This window comes from Brachionichthys hirsutus, chromosome 6, assembly GCF_040956055.1.
Source record: "Brachionichthys hirsutus isolate HB-005 chromosome 6, CSIRO-AGI_Bhir_v1, whole genome shotgun sequence".
NCBI classification, from domain to species: domain Eukaryota; kingdom Metazoa; phylum Chordata; class Actinopteri; order Lophiiformes; family Brachionichthyidae; genus Brachionichthys; species Brachionichthys hirsutus.
Genome location: NC_090902.1, coordinates 1,715,531 through 1,741,295, shown reverse-complemented (window position 1 = coordinate 1,741,295; position 25,765 = coordinate 1,715,531). Strand labels below are relative to the sequence as shown.

At 46.7% G+C, this 25,765-nt stretch overlaps 2 protein-coding genes across 2 annotated transcripts; both read right to left on the bottom strand.

Moving 5' to 3' along the window:
- Positions 1-467: 467 nt before the first annotated feature.
- Positions 468-11,209, bottom strand: LOC137895000 (nucleophosmin-like). The gene is made up of 11 exons (XM_068740477.1): positions 11,161-11,209; positions 10,788-10,870; positions 10,454-10,573; positions 10,277-10,370; positions 8,845-8,936; positions 8,571-8,629; positions 8,354-8,432; positions 5,770-5,847; positions 1,779-1,874; positions 1,613-1,687; positions 468-820 (listed from the first exon to the last, which is right to left on the bottom strand). Exons 1-11 carry the CDS (start codon positions 11,207-11,209, stop codon positions 767-769), a joined length of 879 nt encoding a protein of 292 aa, XP_068596578.1. The 3' UTR covers positions 468-766.
- Positions 11,210-16,634: 5,425 nt separating this feature from the next.
- Positions 16,635-24,725, bottom strand: tlx2 (T cell leukemia homeobox 2). The gene is made up of 4 exons (XM_068740649.1): positions 24,206-24,725; positions 19,151-19,363; positions 18,532-18,769; positions 16,635-16,851 (listed from the first exon to the last, which is right to left on the bottom strand). The coding sequence occupies exons 1-4, from the start codon at positions 24,723-24,725 to the stop codon at positions 16,635-16,637; spliced, it is 1,188 nt and encodes a 395-aa protein (XP_068596750.1).
- Positions 24,726-25,765: the final 1,040 nt, after the last annotated feature.

Sequence of the window (25,765 nt, the reverse complement as noted above, 5' to 3'; positions counted from 1 at the left end):
ATTATAACATCCCATCTTAACCATTTTAGCGTACACGGATCAAATGCTCACACTGGGAACCTGGTCTATGTCGCTTAACATTAGCGATATTTAAAGGCACATTCCGCAATATCTCCTCCTGCATTTGTGACTTTAGCGCGGCAGAAATGCAAAGCCTCTGATATTAGTTTCAGCCAATAGCATCTAAGAATTTTCACTCCTGCAGCTGCAATGCGAGGGTTAGGATATCGGCAATGGCGATCTCACCCTCTGCAGGGAAGGAAAAAGACGCGCGCGCGCACACACACACACACACCTGGATTTCCTGTCGTTTCTACGCAAGAATCTACGTTTGACTTCTATGAGCAGAGTTTGAAAACATCACGTTTAGTGAGTCTTTGTGTTGATATAAAAAATATTGCTATGTTTCAGATACAGAACAAAAGAAAAGATGAGCTTTAGTTCAAATGAATGAATTTAATCTGCTGTAAAAAATAACAATATGCAGATGCAAACCTTTATGGCCTGCAGGTGCACAAATGGTAAAATTAAAAGTTCTACGTTTGAAAGCGACACAAGACGAGCTCAGCTCTGAACTGGTGGCGGCATCAACCTTTCCTGTAGGTGGTGCCGATCAGCACCGCAGCAAAATGAGGACGCGGAAATTAACTCGTTTTATTCTTCCCATTTTTCGCACTCAGTGCTTCTGTTCGCTCCCAATCAGAGCTAGCATCGATGACATGACAGGAGGACGCGTTGCCGACTGTGCCTTTAAACACAAGGTTCGTTACTTCTTCGCAACCTTCAGCGTTTGTACAAAACTCCAGAGGTCCTTGACTACCTGAGGAGCAGAAAGGAGAGGAGATCAATTAGAAATCATCTGAAGGAAGCGCCGCAGAGCTTCACGCCGTGACTCACTTCGACTACAACGCCCCCCCCCCCCCCACACACACACACACACACACACTCACACACACTCGTTTTCCTCGTTTCCTTGCATCAGTCTAAAGAGCTTTCACCTGCGCCCATAGCTGCACAGTTGACAGTTCCTTTCAAGCGACCCCCCCCCCCCCCCCCTTACAGGTGCTTTAATACAGAAAAAGCATGTCAAGTAAACTGAAATAATTCGGCCTTAACTTAAAGGTGTTTCTGGTGATTCATTCAGGCCCGGTAAAATAATAAGCCAGGGCTGTTGTTTTTCTTCAAAAATGACAAGCGGCGCTAGAAAAGATTTAAGTTCTGGATTTAGAAAAACCCTCTGGTCAAAGACCTTGAACGTGAAAGAGACTGGTACCATCCGCATACCGCCAGTCCCTTCATTAAGGCTACAAAAGACACTCAATGCAGTAAATCACCGAGGAAGAGTTCGCCTTGGCAGGTCTACTCCCATTCCACCGCGAAAGAGCCCACCAAGACAAGACGGATATAATTCAAAGGGTGAGCACGCCGCGCTGTTGATGTTGGAGGCATAACGGGCAGAGGAAGGCACGGGGACGCCGCGAGGAACAATAAGGCAGTCCTGTTATCCATCGCGGGAAAAGCATCCACGGTTACCAACCGGAATATTTCAGTTTGCATGGAAGGTTGAAGGAGAAAACGAAAACCGACAGAAACACTGAAACCGAGGACTTACCTTTTTGTCTACGATTTTATAAGAACTCTTCACAAAGTTCTCAAACTTCTGCTCTGTCTTCGGAAGTGATTTTCCCTGCCGAGAAAGGCGGTTAAATCATCAGCTTAGCCGCACGTCAGACGTTCAATTAAGTGCAGTACTTTGCAAGCGAGGGTGACAGCCTTACCTCCTTGGCTCCCGCGGACAACTTGTTCTTAATCTCAGTCACGGAGAGCGATTTAGACGGGCCGGCCTGGGCTTTGCCTTTTCCAGGGGTGGGTGTCTTGAAAAATATATAATAGCTAGATAAGAAACGCTGATTGATTGGTCAAACAGAGAAATTCACAGACGCGGAGATAAAATCTGAACTACTGCCATTTCTTTCGGCTCAGATTTTTGCGATTGCAATTTTTTCCTGCGTTTCCGTTTGAAACAATCACAACAAAGTCGCTTGCAATTCATCCTTTTGTTGACCAACATCAACAGCCAGCCAACAGGCCTATCCTGACACGTTTAGACTGTATCTGTGTTTAGACACTTGGCATGGACAACCAGCGTGAAGAAAATAAGAGCGCCTGAAAATCTAATTATGCCGTCTTCCTTTTTTTCCAGGTACAAATTGTTTTTATTCTTTGCGAGCAGGAGAGGGCAAGCCCTAACCCTGCTATGAGAAAGAGACTCTTTGTCAGGTTTGTTGCTCCCTCGACGGCGAATCCTGAACAACTGACACACGGAAATAAAAGGCTAAAATGCACTCGGTGCTTTCACGCATGTTCGCAAGAAAACATTTTACTGACAAACCAAGTAAATGCCTCAAACAAGAATAAAACAATGTCCTGCTCTACATAGTTGGAGGATCGAAGTCACAAAGTCATCTTTGATCCCTCCGTTTCCTGTTTGTGAGGAACAGCGTAGCATTAGCATAGAACTAGCAGGCCCACAGGTGTGTCCGGACCCTCAGAGGTCCTAAATTAGAAGTTGCATGAATGTGACACAACAACACACACACACACACACACACACACATCATGACTGCATGTTAGGCAAGCCAGAAATCTTGTCTCTACACGCAAAGCCAGCGTGGAATCCGGTGGAATTACAGGGTTTCATTTATAGCCATTTGACAGAAGTGCATATAAACAAAACACGGCGAACCGACGGTTGTCCGGTAAATGTTTCGCCGCTGGTCGGTTGTAAGCGGGTTTGGATGCGTGTTTCATATCAGGCTCAAACCTTGATTTGCCAACGTGCTCCGGGGGGGGGCAGCTGTTTGTGGGCATGTGTGGACAACCTGACTGCAGCACACGCTAACGATATTTCTGCAGCGTCACCGCCGACTCGCCACAATCAGCTCCTCTCATCTCATCTCATTTCACCTTAATGTCAAAGACAACACAGTTCTGCAGCTCGTGAGCAACTTTAGGCAACTCAAATCGTTCCCGGAGGTTGTCAGGTCTGCATGAAGTGAATTCATCATTGAAATTTCAATTCCATCCCAGCCAAAAAAGCATCGCGTCTCTTGTGTCATCAGCCAAAAGCTCGCGTTCCAATCTCTGGAACTGACGGCTACACCACAGCTTTGTTGACGTTCCTGGCTTAAACCCAACCCCGAGGTAGTTCAAGCTCCTCTTCTGTTGCTTTTCTGAAGGGTGACCACCATCGCAAAGAGAAGCCCCGACATATTCGACATGTCCGTCATCGTCTGACGACCCGAGGCCGCTGCAGCAGGTTGGTAAAGGCGTTGCGCTCAGGAATGAGCAAGTGGAATCCAAAAGCCGTTTCTTACTTACATAATTGGAGCTCGTAAAAATTCAGAGCAGGCGCTCCCTATCTGACCTCTAACTCGAACGCTCTTTGGATAAAAGCAATAAAGAAATGCCATGTGTTGCGACTTCATACTTCAAACACCTTCAGCAACTCCAGGCCATGAAGACCGGCGTAAGGCTTGGAATTTAAAAACAGGTGGAATGAGCAACAGAAAATAAATCCTCCCTCTAGTTAAAAAAAAAAAGAAAAAAGCAAACTAAAATGCAATTATGTGTCCCTGTCCCCGAGAGAAGTGCCTTTTATGACGCAGATCAAAAGGCATAAAGCAAAGGAAACCTTGAAACACACACTCCACACCACAAAGCGAGCGCGCGCTAGCTCCCGGCCAGAAGACGGCGCCGCGTATCTATAATTTATGGACGGCTCTGTGCTTCCAAAGGACAGCTGTGGACCCGAAACAGCTGATAAACACACAAAGCCAGCCAGCTTTTTCATCTCGGCCAGACACTGATTACAGATGCCACAAGACACGGAACCTAATCACAAGCACGCCGTCATTCGATGTAATCGCTCGTCTTCAATCCAGGGCGAACACGCGGTTATGACACCTTTGCTCATCAGTCTGTCAGGGTACGGATAATTGTCGCTCTGCCGGGGCCCCCGGGGGCCCGTGTCTGTGGGAAAGCATCATGCGACTGGGAACTGTGACTCATGTAAGGAAATGGGGTCAGACATTCCCGTGTTCTTCAGGCACACGTCTGATCTGCACGGTCCAGAAATCCTCGCCGCATCCTCGATCCCATCGAGAAGTCGCTCAGGAGAGATAAATGCGAGAAGACAACGGTGCGGATCTACAGCCGTCGACTCCCCGAGCTCTCCTCGGGGTCACGGACACGCAGGCGTACGACAAAAATGATCCGACATTACCCGTGTGAAAGGGCGGCTGTTGGGCGCGTCTGGAGCTCGTGACAGAAGAGCTCCGTCCCGACGCCGATGGGAAAAGTCAATAAGTGTGAACAACAGAGGCACCTGCTGCAGCCACGCTAAAACAATGACTCACGCTTCTGGGAGAAGCCCGAGGCGAGCGGCTCTCAACTTTACGACTGTGACGTGTGGCTGAAAGCATCGGCCCTCTGCGAGCCCATCAATCAGAAGACGCCAGCTGCGAGATGAAGTTACGGCGGATCAGCGCAGCTCGAGTCGGACGGTTCTCGTGTCGAGCCCGTTACGCAAGAAGCCGGGCAGCGGAGAGGTGAGAACTACGGAGCTGGCAGCACATCTGACGAGCCGATCTGACGGCCAGTCACCTGCGTTTATTAAAAGAAGAAAAACAGACATCCACGCCCGCTTCCTCGCTCCCGCTCCTCGGGGGCATCTGGAAGCGCGAGACATCAAACGGCAGTAATGAGAGCAATTGGGAGAAGGTGTGTCCAGGAAGTGAGGGGTGTGAAGAGGTGGTAGAGGGGGGGGGGGGGGGGGTGAGGGCAGTTCACCAGGCCAGAGAGTTCATCTGGTGGGGATGGCTGCGCGTCCCCGTCCCCCCCGGGCATTTCAAGAGCCACGCTGTTACGTCTGGACGACCGCCACCGCAGACCAAGTTGCATTCTCCCACACACTGACAACGGTGTCCCCTTGGGGGGGGGTCACTCTCTCATCTCAGGACATTTAGTGATCCGACGGCTCAGTGTTTAACATTACAAGAATTATACAGCTTTCTTTTTAAGAGGGAGAACAATGCTGCACGGTCTTTTCTTTTAATATCCCAGCAAGAGGTGAATTTGATTCTTAAGTTGCAGAGAAGCTGCCTCATTTGAATTCCCCAGTGTGCGTCTTGTGTTGGTCGAGGTGGGGATCAAAGGTGGCTGTAACGCAGGATCGGGGGGGTCCAGCCACGAGGTCACGGGTTTAAACCTTGCTCCAGGAAACCTGTTCGGAGGTCAGGTGTGTTTGCTTCAAGAAAGTTCAAGCTTTGGGTTTTAAGGGGCGGCTGTTCCATCCCAGAACTTACCGATCAGGCTGAGCAAAGGTGTGTTCGTTCCATTTTTGTTCTGTCCTGTTTTAACTGACAGCTAACTTTATTTTATCAGGCTCAGGTGGATTAAACGTGCTGTGCATTGTGGGTGGACGCCTGTAGAGGAAGTGGTTACGCTGTATTTCCTGCTGTACACCCGAACAAATCAAAGCGCAGTGGTTTTTTTTTAATGATGACGAACGCAGACAATGTTCTTTTGACTGAGTCTCTCACTGGAAGTAATGCTGGCAGATAAAGAGGCTTTTCAGACACAGCAGCAAACGGGTCGGTAAAGATCTCTTCCGATCTTCCCCCCGTTTCCACGTTATTATCTGAAGTAATCGATGCGCTGGTTGAGCAGAAGAAGCTGAGGCTGAGCAGGCGACGGAGCCTGTCCTACCTTGGAAGGAGGCTTTCCCATCGGGCCGTTTTGTTTCACCGGAGTCTTGTCGAGCTTCTTCGCCGGAGACTCTAAGCTCTGAAAAGAAAAACACGACATATTAAATATATCATATATCGGATGATTAACAGCCGTCCTGGTTTTAATAATCCATATTTTATCCTGACGATCTCAGGAGAAATACATTTCTCCATCCGCAAGTTGGACCACGAACCAAGTTCAACCAAAACTGAAATTAGCTCCAGGCAGCAACGCGACATGAAATGACAGAGGAAGACCGAGACACACTCGGTCATTTGTGACTAATCAGATACTCAGCGCCCCAATAACCTGTCATTGTCCTCCACACTGGAGGCCTTCCCGTCAGGTTGCCATTGCCTGTGTAATTACCTTGTAATAGCCGAGGCAAGTACATGCATTTCCTGCGCACCGAGCCTTTCCTTGCAATCACTGGCGTTCGCCTTGGAATGGGCTAGAGGTGTAATTGCCTGTGTTGACATAACTGCTACAAGGCAATTACACGTTATTTCCTACAGCAGCGCCTGACAACACAAGACACTGTTAGTCTGTTTCAGCGCGGCTCGGAAAAACATTAGGCCTCCTGCAAATCGGCCGACGATGCGACGACCCGCCGGGTGCCGTCCGCTACCCGGATTTGGGTTTTCGTAGCCAACGGATTTTCATTGTGTGGGGTTTTATGAATGTCTAAGAATAAACGGGTTAATAAAAAGACACTGAACACTTAACACGGTGAAGGCGCTAACGCCTGCCAATAAAAAGGCAGCAGCAGGAAGCAGCCGATCGATGCGATCGATGCTCCTCAAACTTTTAAATAAATAACAAGCTATTTATCCAATAAGTGAGGAATTCCAAGGCCAGTCGCAGCATCACAGTAGAAAACTAAAAACTGTTTCCAGATGGGAGGACAGAATGATATTTATGTGAACCAGCAGCACTGAATGTGCAAAAATGTTTTTGGTGCTGCGATACTAAAAGAGGTATTGGGTAAACGCTACTACTATTTATCAAACTAATGGATATCAACCTGAACCAGGGACGTTCAGTGAGTGTTACCCTCCCCAGGACAGAAACAGGCGGGCCGTCGGCCAGTCCTGTCTGAGCAGAGTCGGAGTCTTCACAGGAAACACTTCTTCTCATTGCACTTTTTTGTTGTCGGCACTGGCAAGCCGCTCTGTTGTCAAAATGGTGACGCTCGTCTCAAGCGAAGAGGAGAAATGTATCGTCGTGGCGATGCTTTTAAAAGGCAAAACATTTCAAGTGGGGCTCTTATCTTATGGCGCATCCCACGTGTGTCTGTGTTGCCCTGCTGATGGTGCAACTGTGTCGAGCTTTACAGGGAACTCATCCAAACACAAGTGGCGCCCTTATTTTTTACAGTGTTTAAATTGCGCAGTTAAAGTAGATATTTATTTATTTCAGGTACGGGGGTCAAATAGTGGAGGGGAAGGCAGTACAAGAGAAGAAGTCAACAGGTGACAAACGCTCAGCTGTCACCTGGCCCCGCGGCGAGCAGCGGCGAGCAGCGGCGCTCACGTCCCAGGTATGTGCATCTGCCCCGCTTTGATCTTTCGCCTGGCACCGTTTGCGCTGGGATAACAAGTTCTTTTTTTCTTTTTTCTTTAAGAGAAATCACAAACAGACACCGACGCCGAGACGAAGCCGATACGCACACACACAAACACACACTTGCAAGCGGTTGTGTTAACATGCAAAAACAAGCGTTCAAAGGCGAAGGCCAGGTGCGACGCTGAAAAGAGGAGCAATCATATTAACAATGGGATGACTGAGGGACAAAGACATGCAGAGTTACAGGGAAATGGGGAAAGATGTTTCCCACAACTGTGTTTCGGTGCGAGCCAGAACGTATGCATGTTTATTGTTCCTTTGAGCATCGGCGCAGGCACGCACACGTGTGTATAAATCCTTCAGTGTGTGTGTTTCTGTGCAGGATAACACAGCGCCGCCTTGTTGCTGAGACGGCGAGAAGTCGAGTAGATTACAGAGGAGAAATGCGATCATTAGGCCACTCGGACGGACCCTGTGGTTTACTCGTGGAAAACAGGTGGGCAAGGTGAGCAAACAGGATGAAAAGGTTTCCACGCTTTGTCTCGTCCAAAAAGGTGGATGGTCGGCGGGTGCAGCAAAGGGAAGGGCCCCCAGAGACAGGAAATGCCGCTTCAGGACGATGTGTGCAGGAGTTTAATGATGTAAATGGGCGCGGGCGACTGAAGCAATGTGGGGAACGGCTACCCTGACACCTGGTGGACAGTCGGGGACTGGAAACATTTCAAACTGGTTTCCTCTTCGGAGACCGACAGGGGCGTTGAGTTTGATCAAAAGAAATCCTGATCAACTCCATCCAAACATTCATCCCTTAGTCCAAACTGCACTCATGTGCTTCTACTGAACTACGGCAGTCTGGGGGACGCAGGTGGAGCCGTGTTTGAATTCATCTGCCTCGTTTAATACTTCAATGGACATCGGACGTCTTTGGAGACCGAAACCGAGTCGTGAAATGAGCACGGATCACGTGAAGCAAAATAAAAAAACAGGCCAGTCTTACTTTTACGACTTCCTTTCCAAATTTCTTCTGGGGCTTCACATCATTGTCATCGCTGTCATCATCATCGTCATCGTCATCGCTATGAACAGGAGCAGATCGATAAAGACGGATCAATAGCAATATCACAAATCCCGATATTATTTGTGCATTCGACGAAGCTTTCGGGCAGATTTTTGTCGATTGAGAAAAAAAAAAAAGAGGAATGAAAATAGCATACTCATCATCGTCTTCATCGCTGTCATCTTCGTCGTCATCAGAATCGATCTTTAGTTTTTTCTTAAATGGGAATAAATCATCGGTTTTAACGGGAACGCTCAGCAGCAGCGTTTTGGTGTATTTGTACAGGATTAAAACAACATTATATCTCACAGCATCACCTTTCTGTGATAGAATACGATCACAAAGTAAACAGTCCATTAGAAATATATCAGTGTTAATCCTATTTGTTCCCCTGATCTGGTGAATGGATCCAAACAAAGTGGGGTCGCTACCACTGGAGGGTTCTTCCCCGCCATCAGGCTGGCAGGCCGCTTCACTGGTGAGGAGTTATTCTCCTCCTCATCTTCCTCATCCTCCTTCACACCTACAAGGCAAACACAGATGAGGAGAACTGTGCAGATGTAACCCTTAACCCTTGTGTGCTGTTCATATTGTGCTACTCAGCCAGCGTCCGTGGGTCTGATGGACCCGTTGCATTTTGTGGCTTTTAATGCCTCACAATCAAACACTTTTATGTTAAAATACTGAACAGATGTTTCCCTCATCCCAATGACAAGCAGTATAAACAATATATATGGTTAATAGTTGCCCTTTACCTTTGTTAGGTCACATTTATAACGTATTATTTAAAACTTAATAAAAAAAAATCAATTCAAATCAAGATACGAGTGGAAACAAATTTACAAGTGAAGCAAGGTTTTTCAAAACTACCGACTTTTATTTCTTTGAAATTTAACCCATTCAGGTGCACAACACAAGATGGACACATGAACACAGAGTAAACGTAAACGTCAAGACAACACATCAGCCCCATTGAACACATGGCCTTTAGCCGCTAGCCTATACAACACACGAGGGGCAGAGCTTCACTGTGTGTGTGTTGCAGATATACTTTTTGCACTTGATGCATGTATATTGTGTTTTCCTGTCCATCTCTGGTCGGCACACTTCGCACCGCTTCTTCTTGTTGCTGGTGTTCACAACCTAGAATGACAGAAAGGTCAGGAATTTTACCGACACCTCTCTCTCTCTCTCTCTCTCTCTCTCAAGACGTGCACTGCAACAGCACCACACACTTACTTCAGGCTCTGCAGACTGTGGTTCTGTGGGTTGGGTGGGCAGGGCACCAGCGTTCCCCTCCTGAATCCTCCTCAGCATGGCTGCAGAGGCTGCGGTTCTGGGGATATGTTTTCTTCTCTCGGTTTGTGGTCTCACCGACGCCTTTCCACGGTCGGCTTCCTCTTCGGGAGCTCCTGTCCCAGTTTGTGTGACGTAAAATAATTGTCGCGTGTGATGTTGTGTCCACCGAGTCCCTGAGACATGTCGAGGACAAGTCTCATTCCTTGGTTTTTCTTGGGGGCGTCTCCATCAGGTGTGTGTGTGCGTGCGCGTGCGCGTGTGCGTGTGCGTGTGCGTGCGCATGTGTGCGGTACACAGAACATCACTGGACCCGGACATCTTATATGTAATAGAAATGTGTAGGGGGGGAGGGGGGGGGGGTGTATGGTGTGTGGTCATTAAATATGTATTCTTCACAGAAAATGAGCCGAAGTCAGTGAGTCTCAGTTTGAAAAATTAATTAATTGTATTCATTTTTCTTTTAAGAAAAAGTTAAAACGGGTCCCGCAGAGCCGAACAGCACACAAGGGTCTTAATGGAGATTAAATGACCCCCCCCACCCACAAATGCTGCCGCAATACTCACTGACAAAATGCTGCCCGCTGATGTGAACTGGTCCGGAGCCAGACTGCAGACGAAAGGTAACGGGCGGCGTGATCTCAAATCCGCCCAAACTCATCTGGAGAACACAAAATGAGCAATTTAATGTGACAAAATGAAATACAGCACCTACAATAATAAAACTATTAGCGATTCGCTCACGGAGGGCATGACGGATGGTTTCAGAACAACCAGCGGCACTTTGGTCGCTTTTCCATCGTAAGTCAGAGCCTCAACTTCAACCATGTGGAACTTGTCCTCGGCCTCGGCTCCCAGGCACACCTGGAAAAACAGCACAGCAGACTGGCAACGAAAGCCGCCTCCACGTTTCTGCGTCTTCGCGCTAGCATCACTGCTGGTGACCCTCTCTGGACAATCAGGATTGACTAGAAGCCAGCGACTATTAGCCTTTTCCGTTTCGTGGCAATACAGCAAAACGAGACGGCCAACGACACGCACGGTGACGTCATCACAGTGCAGGGAATGTCCTCCTTACTGCTTTGAGTGAAAGCTGCTGCTCCGCATCGTCGTCGTCGACGTCAACTTTGAACTCCCGTCTGTCTGATTTCAGGGTACAGCCTGGGGAAACGACCACAGTGTAACTAACGCTGCGTTCACACGCACATTGAGCAACATGCACCAGTTTGGGATTCGAGCGTTCGGTCTTTCCTATCGCGTCGCATTCCCACACTTTGCTCGGCTAACGTTAGCGAACAAAAGAGCCGATTTGGCGCGAGCAGGTTAGCCAGCTATTTGGCTAATTTTCATCAACTAATATTCTAGAATTGTTATTTGTACGTAATAATATAGAAGTTAACGTGATTGTGCGACCAAAAAACTATGACTTTTGTCAAAACGAGGGCGCTCACCAAATAAATACATTTGCGGTCTGCTCGTTTCTGGGAAATCTTCCTCCATCTTTGTGGTGGGTGGTTAAACTTCCGTAAACTCGTCTGACACGACGGAAGACACGTAAGCGTAGCCAATGGCAAAGCAGCTCGTGCTCAATCTTCTAAACTGCATGAACCAATAGGATTAGAAATGAGGCGGGACTGACGAAACTAATCATTGCAATAGATGGACGCTAGATGGAGCTGTCGTAATGAAGACTGAGGTCTTCCTACAGTGAACCGCCTGCAGGAAATAAGTATTTATAAATACAACCAACAATTTAAAAGTTTGATTTTATACATAATAATAATACAATAAAGGCTTATTTGTAAATATTTAAATGAGATCTCCACCATCCAGTTAGACCTGAGGAAGCCTCTTGGATGAGAAGTGAAACATCCCATAAGCAGAAGTCCCGTTGCTTTTTATTCAACATCTGCAAGGCCATGGCAAGTTGTTTTTATCTTCCTAATTTGTGACGGCTTCCTCAAATATTAATAATTGCGTCTTTTATAATAAGATTGGGATATTCTCCCCAATGTCCATCGTTTAATGTGATGTTTTAGACTGAATAAAAGAGGCCTTTGGCCAGTGATATTAAAAGTCCAGCCCTGGGGGCTGGTGAAGTCTTTGAAGAGTCTTCGGTGGTAGTTAAAAATATTGATAATAAAATTAAACGCCGATGCAGTCTTATATAATACAGAAGAGATATTACTCTCTTATGAAACTTTCCAAATTGTATGCTTCAGAAGGGCACTGGAAAAACAAAATAATGTGAACATATTCCGCTATTTAATTATAACCCACATATTTAACACTGTATTTTCAATATGAGATTATTGAATACATAACGTCCCTTTAAATTTCTTATTTTTGACATGATGCATTCATCCTCTTGCTCTCAGCCTGATCGGTTGTTCTAAAGCTGCTGAGGGCTTTTCCTGAAAGGCCTTTTCTTACTTCCTGCCAAAATAAAAGCAATTTCCTGGACAGTTTATGTGCGCAGCAGTCCTTCTGATATTCCAGTTTAGTATTGACAGATTTTATTTTTTTGGAGCAGAAAAAGTTGTTTTTCCACTTTGGCTCTCTGACAACGTGACGAAAGATAATTCACCTCAAGACGCCAGCATCTCGAACCAAATATAATCAATCTGCGATATGTCTAATCTTACAGTTAACCTCAGTTTGCCAGTAGCTGCCCGTGTCGGCCAGATGTTGAGTCACTGAGCTGCAGTGCCAGCGATAAAAGGAATGAGTCATTCTCGTGCACGGCTGAGAAGAGAAGCTTTTAACGTGCACGTCCACTCTCACGACCGATAAGTCACTCAACGCTTTTGCTTTGCGCGTAGAGATTCGTGAAGGAACACAAGCTTGCTTTTTCTTTTATTTTTTTATTTTTTTTAAACATCTGTTGACGCTGACAAACCCTCTTACGTCATCAAAGCCTCTTTCGAAAGCAAGTTTCCATTTATTACTCGTTATTTCTAAGCATTCAATGTTTACTATTCAATAGATTTGCTTAATTCGCCTAATTGTTGGAGGATGACGTTCAAACTCGTGTGCGTGTGTGCTCTCAGTTTGCGTTATGCACGTTTCGTGCGCGCGAATGGAAGGAAGTGAGCGCGCGTGAGAGGATCGTGCGTGTCTGTCATGTCCCCGTCATGCTGTCAGAGCGCAGACAGAGTTCATCCCTCTTCACCTCAGTCTGCTGGAAGTGGCTCGATGCTGCAGGATCTCCCCCCCCCCACCATCCAGCCAACAGTTCGCTTATCAGCCATCAGTCCAAACTGTAATGAGTAACGGCAAAATAAAAAAAATAAAAAAAGGCCAACCGTTCTCCTCTGCATGTGCCGTGCAAAACGTGGCCTCTAAATTCTAATAGTAATTATATTTATCGATATTTTTATAGATATTTGCTTAACTTTATTTCTTTTTGGACAGTTTTCTTAAAAGTTTTATTATAAAAAGAAAATAAAATAAAACACACACACACTTCATCTGTTGAATTAAGGTTTAATGTGATTAAATAAAATAAAATAAAATTGAACAAATTGGGCCAGCACACCCACTGAAGCACTGTGGCTGTGTGTCATGGCAGAAAGTTTCCTGGAAAATTGCTCCTGAAACAACCCATGAGGAACATTGGTTTCATTTGTCTGGCGGAATATAGGAGCCAACTCAAAGTCTCCATCAGAATTTATATTATTTCTCAGGCTGCGTTTGGTTTTCCACACGGGGCAAGTTTCATCCGCGGCCTCTTCATCCCAATGTAAAAAACCTTCTCCCAAAGAACGCCTTTTATGACGGGAATGCTCTCCCAAAAAGTATGCACACATCATAACGACGGTTTATTGCTGAAGGGTTGTTGATTTGGAGTCTATATTCAAGCGTTACTCTCCGAGTAGCTGCAGCTAACGGACCGTGGCAGTGTTTCCAGGACCATGAAAGCCCTTTGTCAAACCGAGCCTCACATGTCAACACATTAGCGGCAATCAAATAGTTTTGGCATAGCGAGGCAGCTTCCTGCACAATCTAGTGGCTACAGCAGCTGCACATGGATGCTTGGACCAATAAAGAATTTTTAAAAAAAGAAGAGGGAAAAGAACTCGACACCCCTCGGAGTCCGCGTCCGCTTTTGGCACGTTTTTGCGCCTGTGCCTCAGAGAGTCCCGGCGAGCACGTTAGCCGCGCTTAAACAAACAACAGAACAGGGAAATACAGTTTGTCTTTATCGCAACACCCTCATCCTTACTTTCAGCTTTGAATACATTTGCAAATGTGTCACTAAAACAGACACTGAAGAGGCGGTTAGTGTGGCTAATAAAAATGTCTTGTAAATGTCTCTGCAAACGAGACCACCAACGGAATATATGCAGCGCGGACGGTGAAATGAGACGGGCGTGGCCGTCGCTTACAGTCGATGCTCGTGAATTCAGCAAATGACGAGTTATTGTGGGTAGTTTACGGAATAAACTGCGGGCTGCAGTAAATAAAGTGTACTATTTAGTGGACGCCTGCCAGGCGGCGCGGAGCCGGTGAAGCTACAAGCGCCGCCTGGAGCGAGTTAAATGTTTACCGCGTGACCGAGAGCACAACAGACAGCTCAACTCGATAGGAAGTCTGATGTACCCGGAGTCGCTTGTTCCTCTTGTGGTGACGTTTTATTGGATGAGGCCGAGGCTTCTTTTTTTTTGGCGGCAAGAGGGAGGTAGGGGAGGGGCGGGGGGGGGGGTAGATCTTTAATCACCTGTAGTAAAACACAAAGCACAGTTTGGACAACAGTAAAGGGAGGACCTTTTCTAAAATGGGCCATGTCATGTCTTCAAGGCATCCGAGACAGGGAGATGAAAGCTTCAGGGAGCCGAGGAAATGTGGGGGGGGGCAGGGGGGCAGAGGATGCGTCACCACTGACAGGATCCCAACAAGGCCAGAAGGCCTAAAGAGCGACTCGCGTTGGAGAGAAAGCCGATGGGGTTGTCGGGGGTGGCTGCTACTGCAGACAGCTGCCTCCAACCGGATCGCCGAGCTGCTCTGAGCGACGACTCGGAGGCCCGAGATGCCGTCGATAACCCAACAAAAGGCGCGGCGTGTTTACGCCGCCATTCGCCACGAAAGGCTCTGCTCGCCGGCCAAATGCGATTGGCCGGCGAGCAGAAGAGGCGCGATGCGGTCGGGTTCGGTTTCCTGTGACGCTCGCGGTTCATGGAGGCTCATTTACGGGCACGGAACCGGAATGATGTGTTTATTGTGCTTGCAGATAAACTCGCTGTTTGTTATGACTTGTGCGATAAGCGTCGGCTGATAGCGGCGATGACAAAAATGTTTGCGGCTGTCTGGTGTCTAACTGGTCGCGGTTCACCTCGACAACAACGCTAACTAGCAAAACAAAGCAGAGGCGGGAGCTAGCATCCAGAAAGGAAGGCCGCCGGTAGCTCGTCTTGTAAATAAATGCCATTTTTTTCTCAACAACTTGAACTTTTTCTTTACATTTCTTATTCCTACAAAATAAAACCTGGACAAAATAAAACAACAACTCAGAAGTGAGGATAATTAAAGTTCGCCAGCGCTCAGATTTCCATTCTTCACGTGGGCGTCGGCTGATACGACTGATAAAAGAGGAGTTTTGAGCGAGAATAAAGGCAGCAGGGTCGTTCGTGAGTAAGCACGCCATCCCTTCAGTCCTTTCTAGATTTGCCGCTCTGCTTAAAGCGGAATAAAAGAACCACGTAAACCCGACAGCTGCATTTCATATGCTCACTTGGCAACAGCAGAACTTGTACTTTCTCCTCTACTCGCTTTCCAATTTGAGCTGGCATCGGGTTTCAAACCTTTATTTATCCGGAGAGGGTTTCGCTGAGCACGCTCGCCATTTTTTTGGCAACGCCCTCCTTCAAATTCACACCTGGGAGCTGTAGTCATCACATTTTATGGATTATAAAAAAAAAGGTATTGCGTTCTGATACGGTTCAACGGTATCTTACCTTTGGGTGGCCTGAAACTTTAATGTGTAATCACGGCTGAATCCCACGAGGCTAACTAGCGTGCTAAAACCATAAAGCATTATTGCGCGGTTTCATAATGGCGACACAGGCGGCGGGTGAACAAAGACAGCGAAGAACGACAGAAAGGTTTGTCATCTTTTCAAAAAGTCACAATATCATTTAATATAAAACACCTTTCAATTGAACATGGTGAGGAATTTCGCCATCAGGAGTTCCAACAATCCGCTACCGCTTGAACGCCGCGGCCCGGCGCGACAGCAGCTGACTTCAGCGGTTGCGTCCGGGTGCACACAGAAAATGGTTGAAACATGCATTTACTACATTGTACAAAGTCAAAAGCGAAAAACAGGAGGTCTCTTTTTCTTTCTTTCTTTCTTTTTATTGGCCGTTATCGGCAGCAAGTCTCCGCCGCCTCCTGTGGGATCCGGAGGCAGCAAAAGAGGGAGGGGTTGGGGGGGGGGGGGGGGCAGTCTTGATAGTTGGGCATGTACAGTGGTGTCCATTTGCTTTCTGGCACTTTCGGATAAAGCGGCCTCCTCTCTTTTAGACTGTCAGCTGAAGGGAAAGCGAAAACTTGGTGTGAGGCAGAAAAAATGACTCAGCATACTTTGAAATATGTGAAATAACAGCTGTCGACTGGCTTCATTTTGACAAACTGCAGCTCCTGTACTGTGGAACTCTCTAGACACGCTTTCCCACCATGTTGCTGGTAACGACCAATAACTGAAGCACAACGTCCAATCAAAATGGGTTTCTTCCCCCAAAGCAATCAGTCTCCCGTATCTATGAAGATCCCACAACGTTGCTGCGTTTCTGAACGTCAGACACACCAGAATTAGGCCGAAGAGATTCCTCACATTTGTTCCGTCGGCTTTGACACGCACACATTTCGATCCCAGCATTGTCCCTCCCATTTTCTAACCCCCACACTCTCACGCTGACCGACGCATTCACGCTACAGAAGCCACGGAGGTGACGGAGGTCACCTTATTTTCCTCTGCCCAGGGCTGCAGGTTCTGCAGGGCGTACAGGGAGGAGTTGTGCAGGCAGAGCGGGTCCGGCTGCAGAGGCTGGCTCAGCGTCTTCTGGAAGGCTTCCTGCTGAAGCTGCAGCATCAGCCGGTTGGCCTGCTGCCTCTCGGCCTCCCTCTCCTCCGCAGTCTGTCTCCTGGGTGGAGGGAGGAGATGACAACGGGGAGAGGTATGAGTATATAAGACCTTTATGATGTTCAGCTTTTACAGGGCACAAGCAGGAGATGGACTCGTGCTGCATCTCAAAATATCACAACACAAAAACTCAAATAGGGAATATCGAGAGAAAAACGATAGAAGCAGTGCAGGAAATGCAAATGACCTTTCTGTCTGTTTACTCAACACCTGCGTCAGAAACTTCAGTCCAGAATCAGATTGAGTGACAGGTGCTGGAGAGAGGGAAAACACGTCCTATAGTTCTATACGTGTTGCACATGTGTGTTTTCACTGAAAAATGCATCAAAACACTTTTTAAATGCGCTTTAGAAGGAAAAATTGATGCATTTGTGTTGGAAAAGATCCACAGTGGAGGATTTTTATTTTGTTTATTTATTTTTAGCAATTAGCCTAATTTTTCTCTGCAGAAACTGGAGATGAAGGATGAGCTGAGTGGAAAAATATGCAAATGTGTAAGAAACTAGTGAAAAATAACAAGCAAAGTTGTGAAAGTATCATAAATCATTTCCTGCATTGATGAAAAATCTTATGATTTGTTCATTTTAGCCCCCCCAAAAAACAACAACAACAACAACAACAACACAAAATAAGGCTCAAGGAAGAGTTTTCAGTTGAGACATCGCTAATAATGCAAACACTTCGAGCAAATTGCACCCATTAAAAGCAAAAATCAAATGCAAACGACAGAAATCATAGGCACAGCCACACCTCTGAATGCCTCTTTCATGCACGCCAGCCTCCATCCATTAGCCACACATTATTGTTAACAGCATTATCATAATCTGATTCCTCGGCTGTTGATTCGATCATCCTCTTGTTACTAGCGTAGTCGTCACGCAAAGACATCCCTCATGCTCGTCCTATCGGGTGCACGCTACGAGGGGGGGGCAGCATAAATCTAAGCAAAACTAGGAAATGAGAAAAGCCAGTTAGGCCGATCCCCTTGTCGCCTGCCACGCGTCGCTCGGTCTTGGGTTTTAGCTTGATGCCGTAAATCCATTTTTATTGCATCTCATGGGGGAATTGCTCGCTTGCTGGTGGCTGTGATTCCTTGTTTGAATAAATGTACCACATTGATAAAGGACTGTGAATCTAATTGTACTGCTTTATGTTCATTGCTTTAAAAAGAAATATATAGATAGATATTTTAAAGTGAGTGAAATTCCAAACTCGATTCAAAAGGCTTTAGCATTGTTTAAACATTAAAAGCCTGAAAGATCAATTAGCCGATCCTGATGTGCTTCTTGAAATATGCGTCCTGTCCCTTTAACTCCAGGCAGGGCTTCATAATTTCATTTCCTTCTCGTTTACGTCCAAATGGCTATAAACAACGGTTCGAATGAAGTGAAAGGCCGGGGCGTGTCTGCGTCTGTGTCTGCGCGTGGACTTGGCAGCGGATCCCTCCTGAGTGTTTCCGTATTGCTTTGGACAGCAGGTTTCTGAAAGGCCTTTCAGGAGGCTCGGGACTAAATGTGCTTGGTCGAGTGAAGCGGCCTCGCCCGGCAGCCAAAGGCTGAGCAGAGCAGGTGTCGTGTCGTACGACGCCTTCCAATGCTTCGGCTGCGGGGGGCACTTTGCTCGTGTTTGAAGTTAAACTTTGAGCAAGCAGTTTGGATCCGTGACTATACGCCATGCTTACCGCCATTTTGTTCGTCTGTTCTGAAACCAGGTCTTGACTTGTGCGTCCGTCATCTTCAGGGCCTTCGCCAAGGTGGCGCGCTCCGCCGACGCCAGGTACTTCTGTCGATGGAAGCGTTTCTCCAGCTCGCAGATCTGCACGCGGCTGAAGGAGGTGCGAGGCTTTTTCCTCTTGGGCGGCGTCCGGTTCTGGTAAGGGTGGCCGATACGTCGGGTCACGGAAAAGGGTGAGAGGGCGGCTGAAAGGGAGAGAAACGGTTTGATCCTCTCCTACAATTTTGATGATTTACATCACAATGTTAGCATTAGCATTAAGGCTATCTGGAGACATTTGGACATCAAGATTATCTCCAATGATCTTCTGATGGTTTAATTAACTCCCCTGTGGTTATAAGCATGTTATAAACACAGTCCTTGAGTGGATAAAACAGAAGGCCCAGACGCTGAAGACGGGAAACGCCATTAAAACCAATAAGCCGCTGCCATTTTCTGAAAACCAGTCTTGTATACTGGTTTGATGATGTTTTACGCTTGTGTATTTGAAAAAGAGGAATGATCATAAAGGTCACATACAGGTGAGGTAAGGGAGGTGTTTGGGGGGGGGGGGGGGGTTGACTCACCTGGGCAAGCCCCCTTTGGGAAAGGATAGTCTGCTAGAAGGCCACTGCCGTCTCGCAGGTGAGCGAACTCTGGGTAATAGCATTTGGCTAATGTCTCCACAGTGCTCCAGACGGGGACCCTGCTGATGTCTCCCTTGGGGAGAGGACAGAGGGACCCGGCGGGACCCGGCCCCCCCGTCGGCTCTCCCACTCGGCATTCTTCGGCCTGCTCCCCTAAAGGAAAGGGAGACACAGTGAAGTCCCACATCTGGAGCACAGGCAGCCAATCACAAGAAGGAAGCCAGGATGACGGGCAGCAGCGTCTTTAACGTGGTTTGCTGCCATGTAGCTTCTGAGGTTAGCATTCGGAGCGGGTTGCTAAAGAATTAGACCAATGCTATTTAGAGAAACGAGTGATGACAGACAGGTACGCAACTCTAAATCAAGATCAGATCAGCCAATCACAGTCAGACGTCCGACAACATACAATTCTGGCACAAAGAAGCCAATAAAAAAAACCCTGATATACATTTCATCATAAATACACCGCTGGTTTGCGGAACTGATCACCAATAATTGTCTCATCACATGGACTGCTACGTGTCCTCTGCACCCTGACCCCCCCTGTGCGCCCGTCTGATGGTTCTTCCCTCACATATCTGGGTTTCAATAACAACGCATCGTCTGCATCATAAAATATCTATGAATCCTGTCTATTTTGTCAGCCGAGGGTAAACAGAAGATCGATAAATGTAACGAGATCGTTTTTGGCCATGGATCCACTCCCCTCGAGCTCGTTTTGAAAATCAGCAACAGGAACTGTCTCCTGCGCTCCCTGCGTCTTTGCCCCCCCCCCCCCCAAACAAGCTGTTCCCCTCCTGTCTTACAGGCTGTTTATTTGTGTTTATTTTGTCACCAGAAGCCAAAATGAATATGAAAACATCTGCATAGGTGTCCCTGGAGGGGGGCGTGGCGTTTGAGCAACCTGAAAATTCATTTGCGAACACGCAGACGGCGGTTCGGATGGAGAAACCGTAAACGCAACACGACGCTATTACGCGCTCGGCAATCGTTTCCAGGGAGAGCCGCCGCCGCCGCCGCCGCCTCCCGGCGGGGCCGAACACGAGCCCGCAAATCGAGGCAGACGCGAGGAAATGATTTGCGAAATGCGTGACGCTGCAGCAGGTCACGTGGAGGTGACGTCACCTGGCTGTAAATTAGCAATGCAGATGTGGACCCCGAAATGAAATAGTCTTTTAACGGCGTTTTGATCCGGACTGAAAGCGTCCGTCTCCTCTTATTCCTCCTCCAAATGTAATATTCCTGCAATATTATGACTTGGGTTGTTCCACTGATGCTTAATAGTAGAATAACTGCTAATTGTATCCCTCTCAAATTCCTTTTGGGACCTGGTCGGGCATCTGTGGTATTTAATCATGTAATGATAGTGACAAATTTCCCCTGATGTTTCTCATATTTCTATATAAGGTACTAAAGGGGGGGGGGGGGGGGGGCAGCTCCATAAGACCTTAATAGTGATTTTATTATTGTGATAATCATTCGTTCTAAAGCGTGATCTCCTTTCGGTGCTGACTTTTTATGTTTCGAACCCAAACGGTCTTGGGGGCGGGGGGGGGTCTCTCTCCAAACTCCACGCAACGTGCAGATGATACGCTGAGAGCGAGCAGGCCTGTTGTTGCTCCCAGCGGCGGGTCTGCCTAATGCTGCATTAGATGTCTATTTCAGGCCATCTGCGCGCTCACTAATGGACCAGGCGCACGCACGCACGCACGCACGCCAGCACGTTCAGGGGCAACCCAAGCAGGAGAGGTTCGGACCTGCCAACTGCAGAAAAGCTTTGCCCTGCAGTATGCAAAACGCTGATAAATACAAGCTGGCGATGCTGCGGATGCCACGCGAGGTGACGTTCAGGAATCAGATATGCTGCCTTCAGGTTCCCCCGTTAATATTAGACTGCCAGCGAGAACGGATTTCATGTTTGATCTCTGAGCTCCTCGAACGGGATGGATTTGAACCGGCGTCACATTAAAAGTCTTCCTGCTCCGCTGCGGATGAAAACAACCCACGTGACTGAATTGTTTTGTTTAAAGTGATTTTTGTTTTGAAAATATTTTTTAACTGTTATTATTATTATTTTTTACTTTAAATCTGAGATTAATTTCAGCATCACACATTTATAGCATTCATATAAATATCAGATTAATATTGGAGAATTTCTAATTTTACTGCAATAATTATCTAAAATATACCGTGAAGTAAAAGTCTGTTGCTAAACCTTCAGATTTTAATTATTTACAAAATGAGATGAGACAATTTCAGGAAACCGAAAAGAAAACAAAATCGAAACCATTTCAAACTGCAGAGAAAATGAAATCCCAATAAAAGGAGAAGAAAGAACGAGCAGGCTCGTCTTGTCTTTGTCTTCCTCGCCTCTAAAAACGTGCAGAAATACTAAATCTGCTGCTCGCGTAATACAATTTAACATAAGCATATCAAAGAATAAAATGCCACCATGGAGAACATGTTTCCTATAATAAAACCAGCTATACTTAATAACACTTCCAGGTGACAGCGCCTCCCTTCCCCACTGCGGATATTACCTTCGCAGCAATCTAATAAATATATCCGTGAAGGATTCTAAAGGGGATATTGAAATATAACATGAACATATATTGCCATTTATTACAGTATCCGGGACGAAACGCATGCAGGGTCTTCTGTCACACCGAGAATCAGGGCAGAACCCGGAGGACGGGAGCGGCTCATAGAGGCAGTGTTTCTGCCCCACACCCGTTTATTATCATTATAATTATCATTATCATTATTGTTATTATTATTATATGTTTAATATTTGGGTTCACGATTGGCAATCATGTATTTTCTCAATTACAATTACATATTTTATTCCCATTTATTTTATTCTGTAAAACACGGAGCGAATTCAGAGTTTATTCTGTGTTGTATTGAAAGATGGGCTGCCTGCCACTTTCTTTTCGTGTTGTAGTTAAAAAAATGTCCTGCTTTTTTTCCCTTTATAAGCCATCAAGGAATTTCGAGCAAATTCAAATTAGGTTAAATAAAATTACTTCCTCTATACGCATTAAATCAATCCACGTTTTAACGCCATCCGTCTGCTAAACGATCAGATAAAAATAAAATAGAATAAAATAAATCGCCTTTTCTTCTCTGTCCTGTCAGTGCTGGTGAAAATAAACTCATTAGCATATATTAGTATTATTATTCTTAGTCTGATTTCATGCTTCCTCAGAAGCCACAAAGCTTTATCCTTCTTGGGTCTGATAAATTCTCCCATGACTTATACCACGAATTAAATGGCAAAATGAAAAACGCGATTACCCAATCGCGCAATTTAACAGGTTTCTCTTCCCTCCCGGCTTCCATAGCTGAGCCCGACCCACGCTGAGCCCGTTTTCATCCCGTGAACCGGAGACGGAGAGAAACACTTGAAATTGAGCTCTGCCCGCCAGGATAGATGATAGTCCTTTTGATTTACGGCCTTTTATAGTTAACGGAGCAGGCCGAATCCGGTGTGTGTGTGTGTGTGTGTGTGTGTGTGTGTGTGTGTGTGTGTGTGTGTGTGAGTGTGTGTGGCTGATCAATACAGTGGAAAGATATAGGCTGCGAAATAATTACAGCGACAGAAAGCTGAGAAATTAAACGAGAGGCCCTCTGTGACTATGAGTAGAATTGATAAGCCTATTTACACTGTATCTTTGCGCAGTTGACGTATCGTCCCCCAGTATTCAATAATTCATCCGCTGGAAAGAACGGATAACTGAATATTTAATGCGTGGAGAGGCGGGGGCGCGCAAATCCATGATGTTCTTCATTTTCATTTTCATAACGATGAGGTCATCAGAGGAAAGCAGGAAGCGTCCCCTTCCAAAAGGTAAATTACGAGTTGAATAAAATGGCATCAAATGAGCAGACAGTGATGGAAACCCATAAAATCAGGTGGAGACGGAATATTAATTTTCCGTAATTTATCATATTTTAATGGCCAGTCTAAAGCGCATGTTAACGGTGATCCACTAGAGGTGATCGATGAAAAATCAGATTAAAAATATTCATTAAAATGTATATTAATATTTATATTTATATTTTTGAGATATGATTATGGGGAAACTGGGTCGATGTGAACATAAAAAGCAAATTAAAAGCACACGAGTAGGAAACAAACTAACTAAAAACGAAAAACAAAGTTAATTTAACTATTTCTACTTGTTTTTAATAAGTATTATTATTGTTCTAATTGTAATTTATTTTGTTTAGAATACTGTTCTCTGAAAAAAATATAATTTTCAGTTCAATAAATTAATAAACTAATTATTTCGTAAACTATTGCGTCCTCATTATTGATCCACGTCACCGACGTAAAATCCACCATCATATTTAAAAAGACAACTGACATGTTTGATTAATATCAGATGTTTCATAATGCTTCAGTCTGGGCTCCAAACATCCGGCTAAAGTGGACTAAATTAAAAGTAAATTAAATTCAGAATTTTAAAAAGCTGCATTGGCTACTCCTAGTGGCAAAATTGAGAATGTATTTTCAGATGTGACTTCTAAGAGCCAATAATAATAATAATAATAATAATGGGACCTGTAATTATTATTTGCTGTAATATCCTGATATATTTTATCACTATTATGACTCATCTTCCTGATTTATTTAATTGGCTCACATGCCGACAAAATAAAAATAAAACAAATCGTTCCTCCTCGTGAAACGCCGGTGAACGTCGTTATCCGTCCTCGGCTGTGAACGGAGAGCGACGGTCCAATCCTGATTCATCAGCACGTCCGAGTCCATTTCTCCTGCCGTTCATCAGCCTGTCGTGCAGCGTAATGAAGCAGAGTCCGTGTTGCGCGCATTGGTTACAGGTTACCTGCGTAAAGGTGAAACGAACCGAGCCCTGAGACGCGGGAGATGATTTCACGTTCACCGAACCGCACCTGTGAGGTCACGAGGGTCTAAACAGCGCGTCCACACATCTCAGGCGATTCCTGTGCGTAATATTCTCCTTTTACCTGTTAATCTGTCCTTGGCGAACCTCCTGCTGCTCTCCATCCACGGGAAGGTGAAGTTTGTCGCGTTTCCCATCCCCATCCCGGGCACCGAGGGGATACCGGGTCCGATGCCGGGCGGGTGAGCCGAAGAGGGCGGATGCGGCGCGGCGGCGACGGGCGGAGGCGGCATGGGCCTGTGCGCCGGCACCCGGATCACCCCGCCGGCGCCGCCGCCGCCGCCGCCCGAGTTCACGTTAACGTTCATGTTCATGCTGACGTTCATGTTCATGTTGACGTTGTAGGAGCCGGCCAGCCCGGCCGCCGCCGCCGCCGCCATGGAGCAGGCCGGGTTGTAGACGCTGTTGTACCCGTTGCTGTAGACGTTGGAGGCCAGCGCGTAATCCGGGTCGCCGGTCCGGTTGGGCAGCATGCAGCCGCTGGACTGATCCGAGCTGTTGAGGATCTGGTCGATCCCGAAGCTGATTGGTTCGTGCTGCTGCTGGTGCGTCTGGTTCACCTCCTCGATCCCCGTGTGCTCCATGTCTGTCTCGGTGGATGTATCCGTGCGTCCTTTCAGCGCTCGGGCGCGCGTTTGTCGTGGAGTAAATTACGCTTTGGGAAATGAAACGTTCGTATGCATGTGTGATGCTGTGGATTTACTGTCACGCGTCGGCGCGGGCCCGCTCTACTCCCGGGCAGCCAACAGCATCCAAAATCCTGCCATTATTTTTGTCCAGCAGTCGCATCGGGGTTTCCCTAAATTGAGTGCCAATCCATCGGACTAAGGAAACGCGTATCCATCTTTAACCGCGCGCTAACAGCAGGCTAACGCAAGGAAAACAACCGATGGTGCCAAAGTGGTTATCCGGAGAACTTACAGCGAGGAATCCTTGATCTTTGGGGGGGAGAGTTCGCTGGAGAGGCTCGACGCGCTTTGTTCGATCCACACGCAGAGGGCATGGCAGGGTTACCCGGGCTCGGCGCGTCAAAATAGAGGAGCAAAACAAACGCGCCGCGGCGGGAACGACGTTCTGACCTCACCGGCGCGGATTTTCATTGGAGGTGAGCGCGAAGGATGTCTCCGTTGTGCCGAACGGAGAGGCGCGTTTCAGCAGGTGAGACAAGCCTCTGCGTAAAAGCTGCCATTCGGTCCAGCCGAACCTCCCTCTCTCGCTCTCTCTCTCGCTCTCTCTCTCTCTCACACACACACACACACACACACACCCCTTTGCGTCCTCCCCCCTCCCTCCGTGTGGGGGGGCAGTTGTTTTGCTCTCACGTCTTAAAGAAGCCGCAGCTTTCTTTATTTTCTACAGCTTTTCTTGAATCAACACGGAGTTTTGCGCCTTTTATTGGCGCAGAGTTCTCGGGTCACGCGCTTTCCGGTTGTTGGAAATATTATAGCGAATCATTCCATCCATTCTTCCGGGTTGGGTTCAGCCATGGAGGCCATGCTGCCATGTAGAGAAGGGAAATGTCTCTCTGCGTGTCTCTTTGTGATTTACATTTATTTCATGTTTTTTTTTTTATTATTCTCTTCTAATTGGAAATTATAATAGAATATTTCTCCTCGTAATGAGT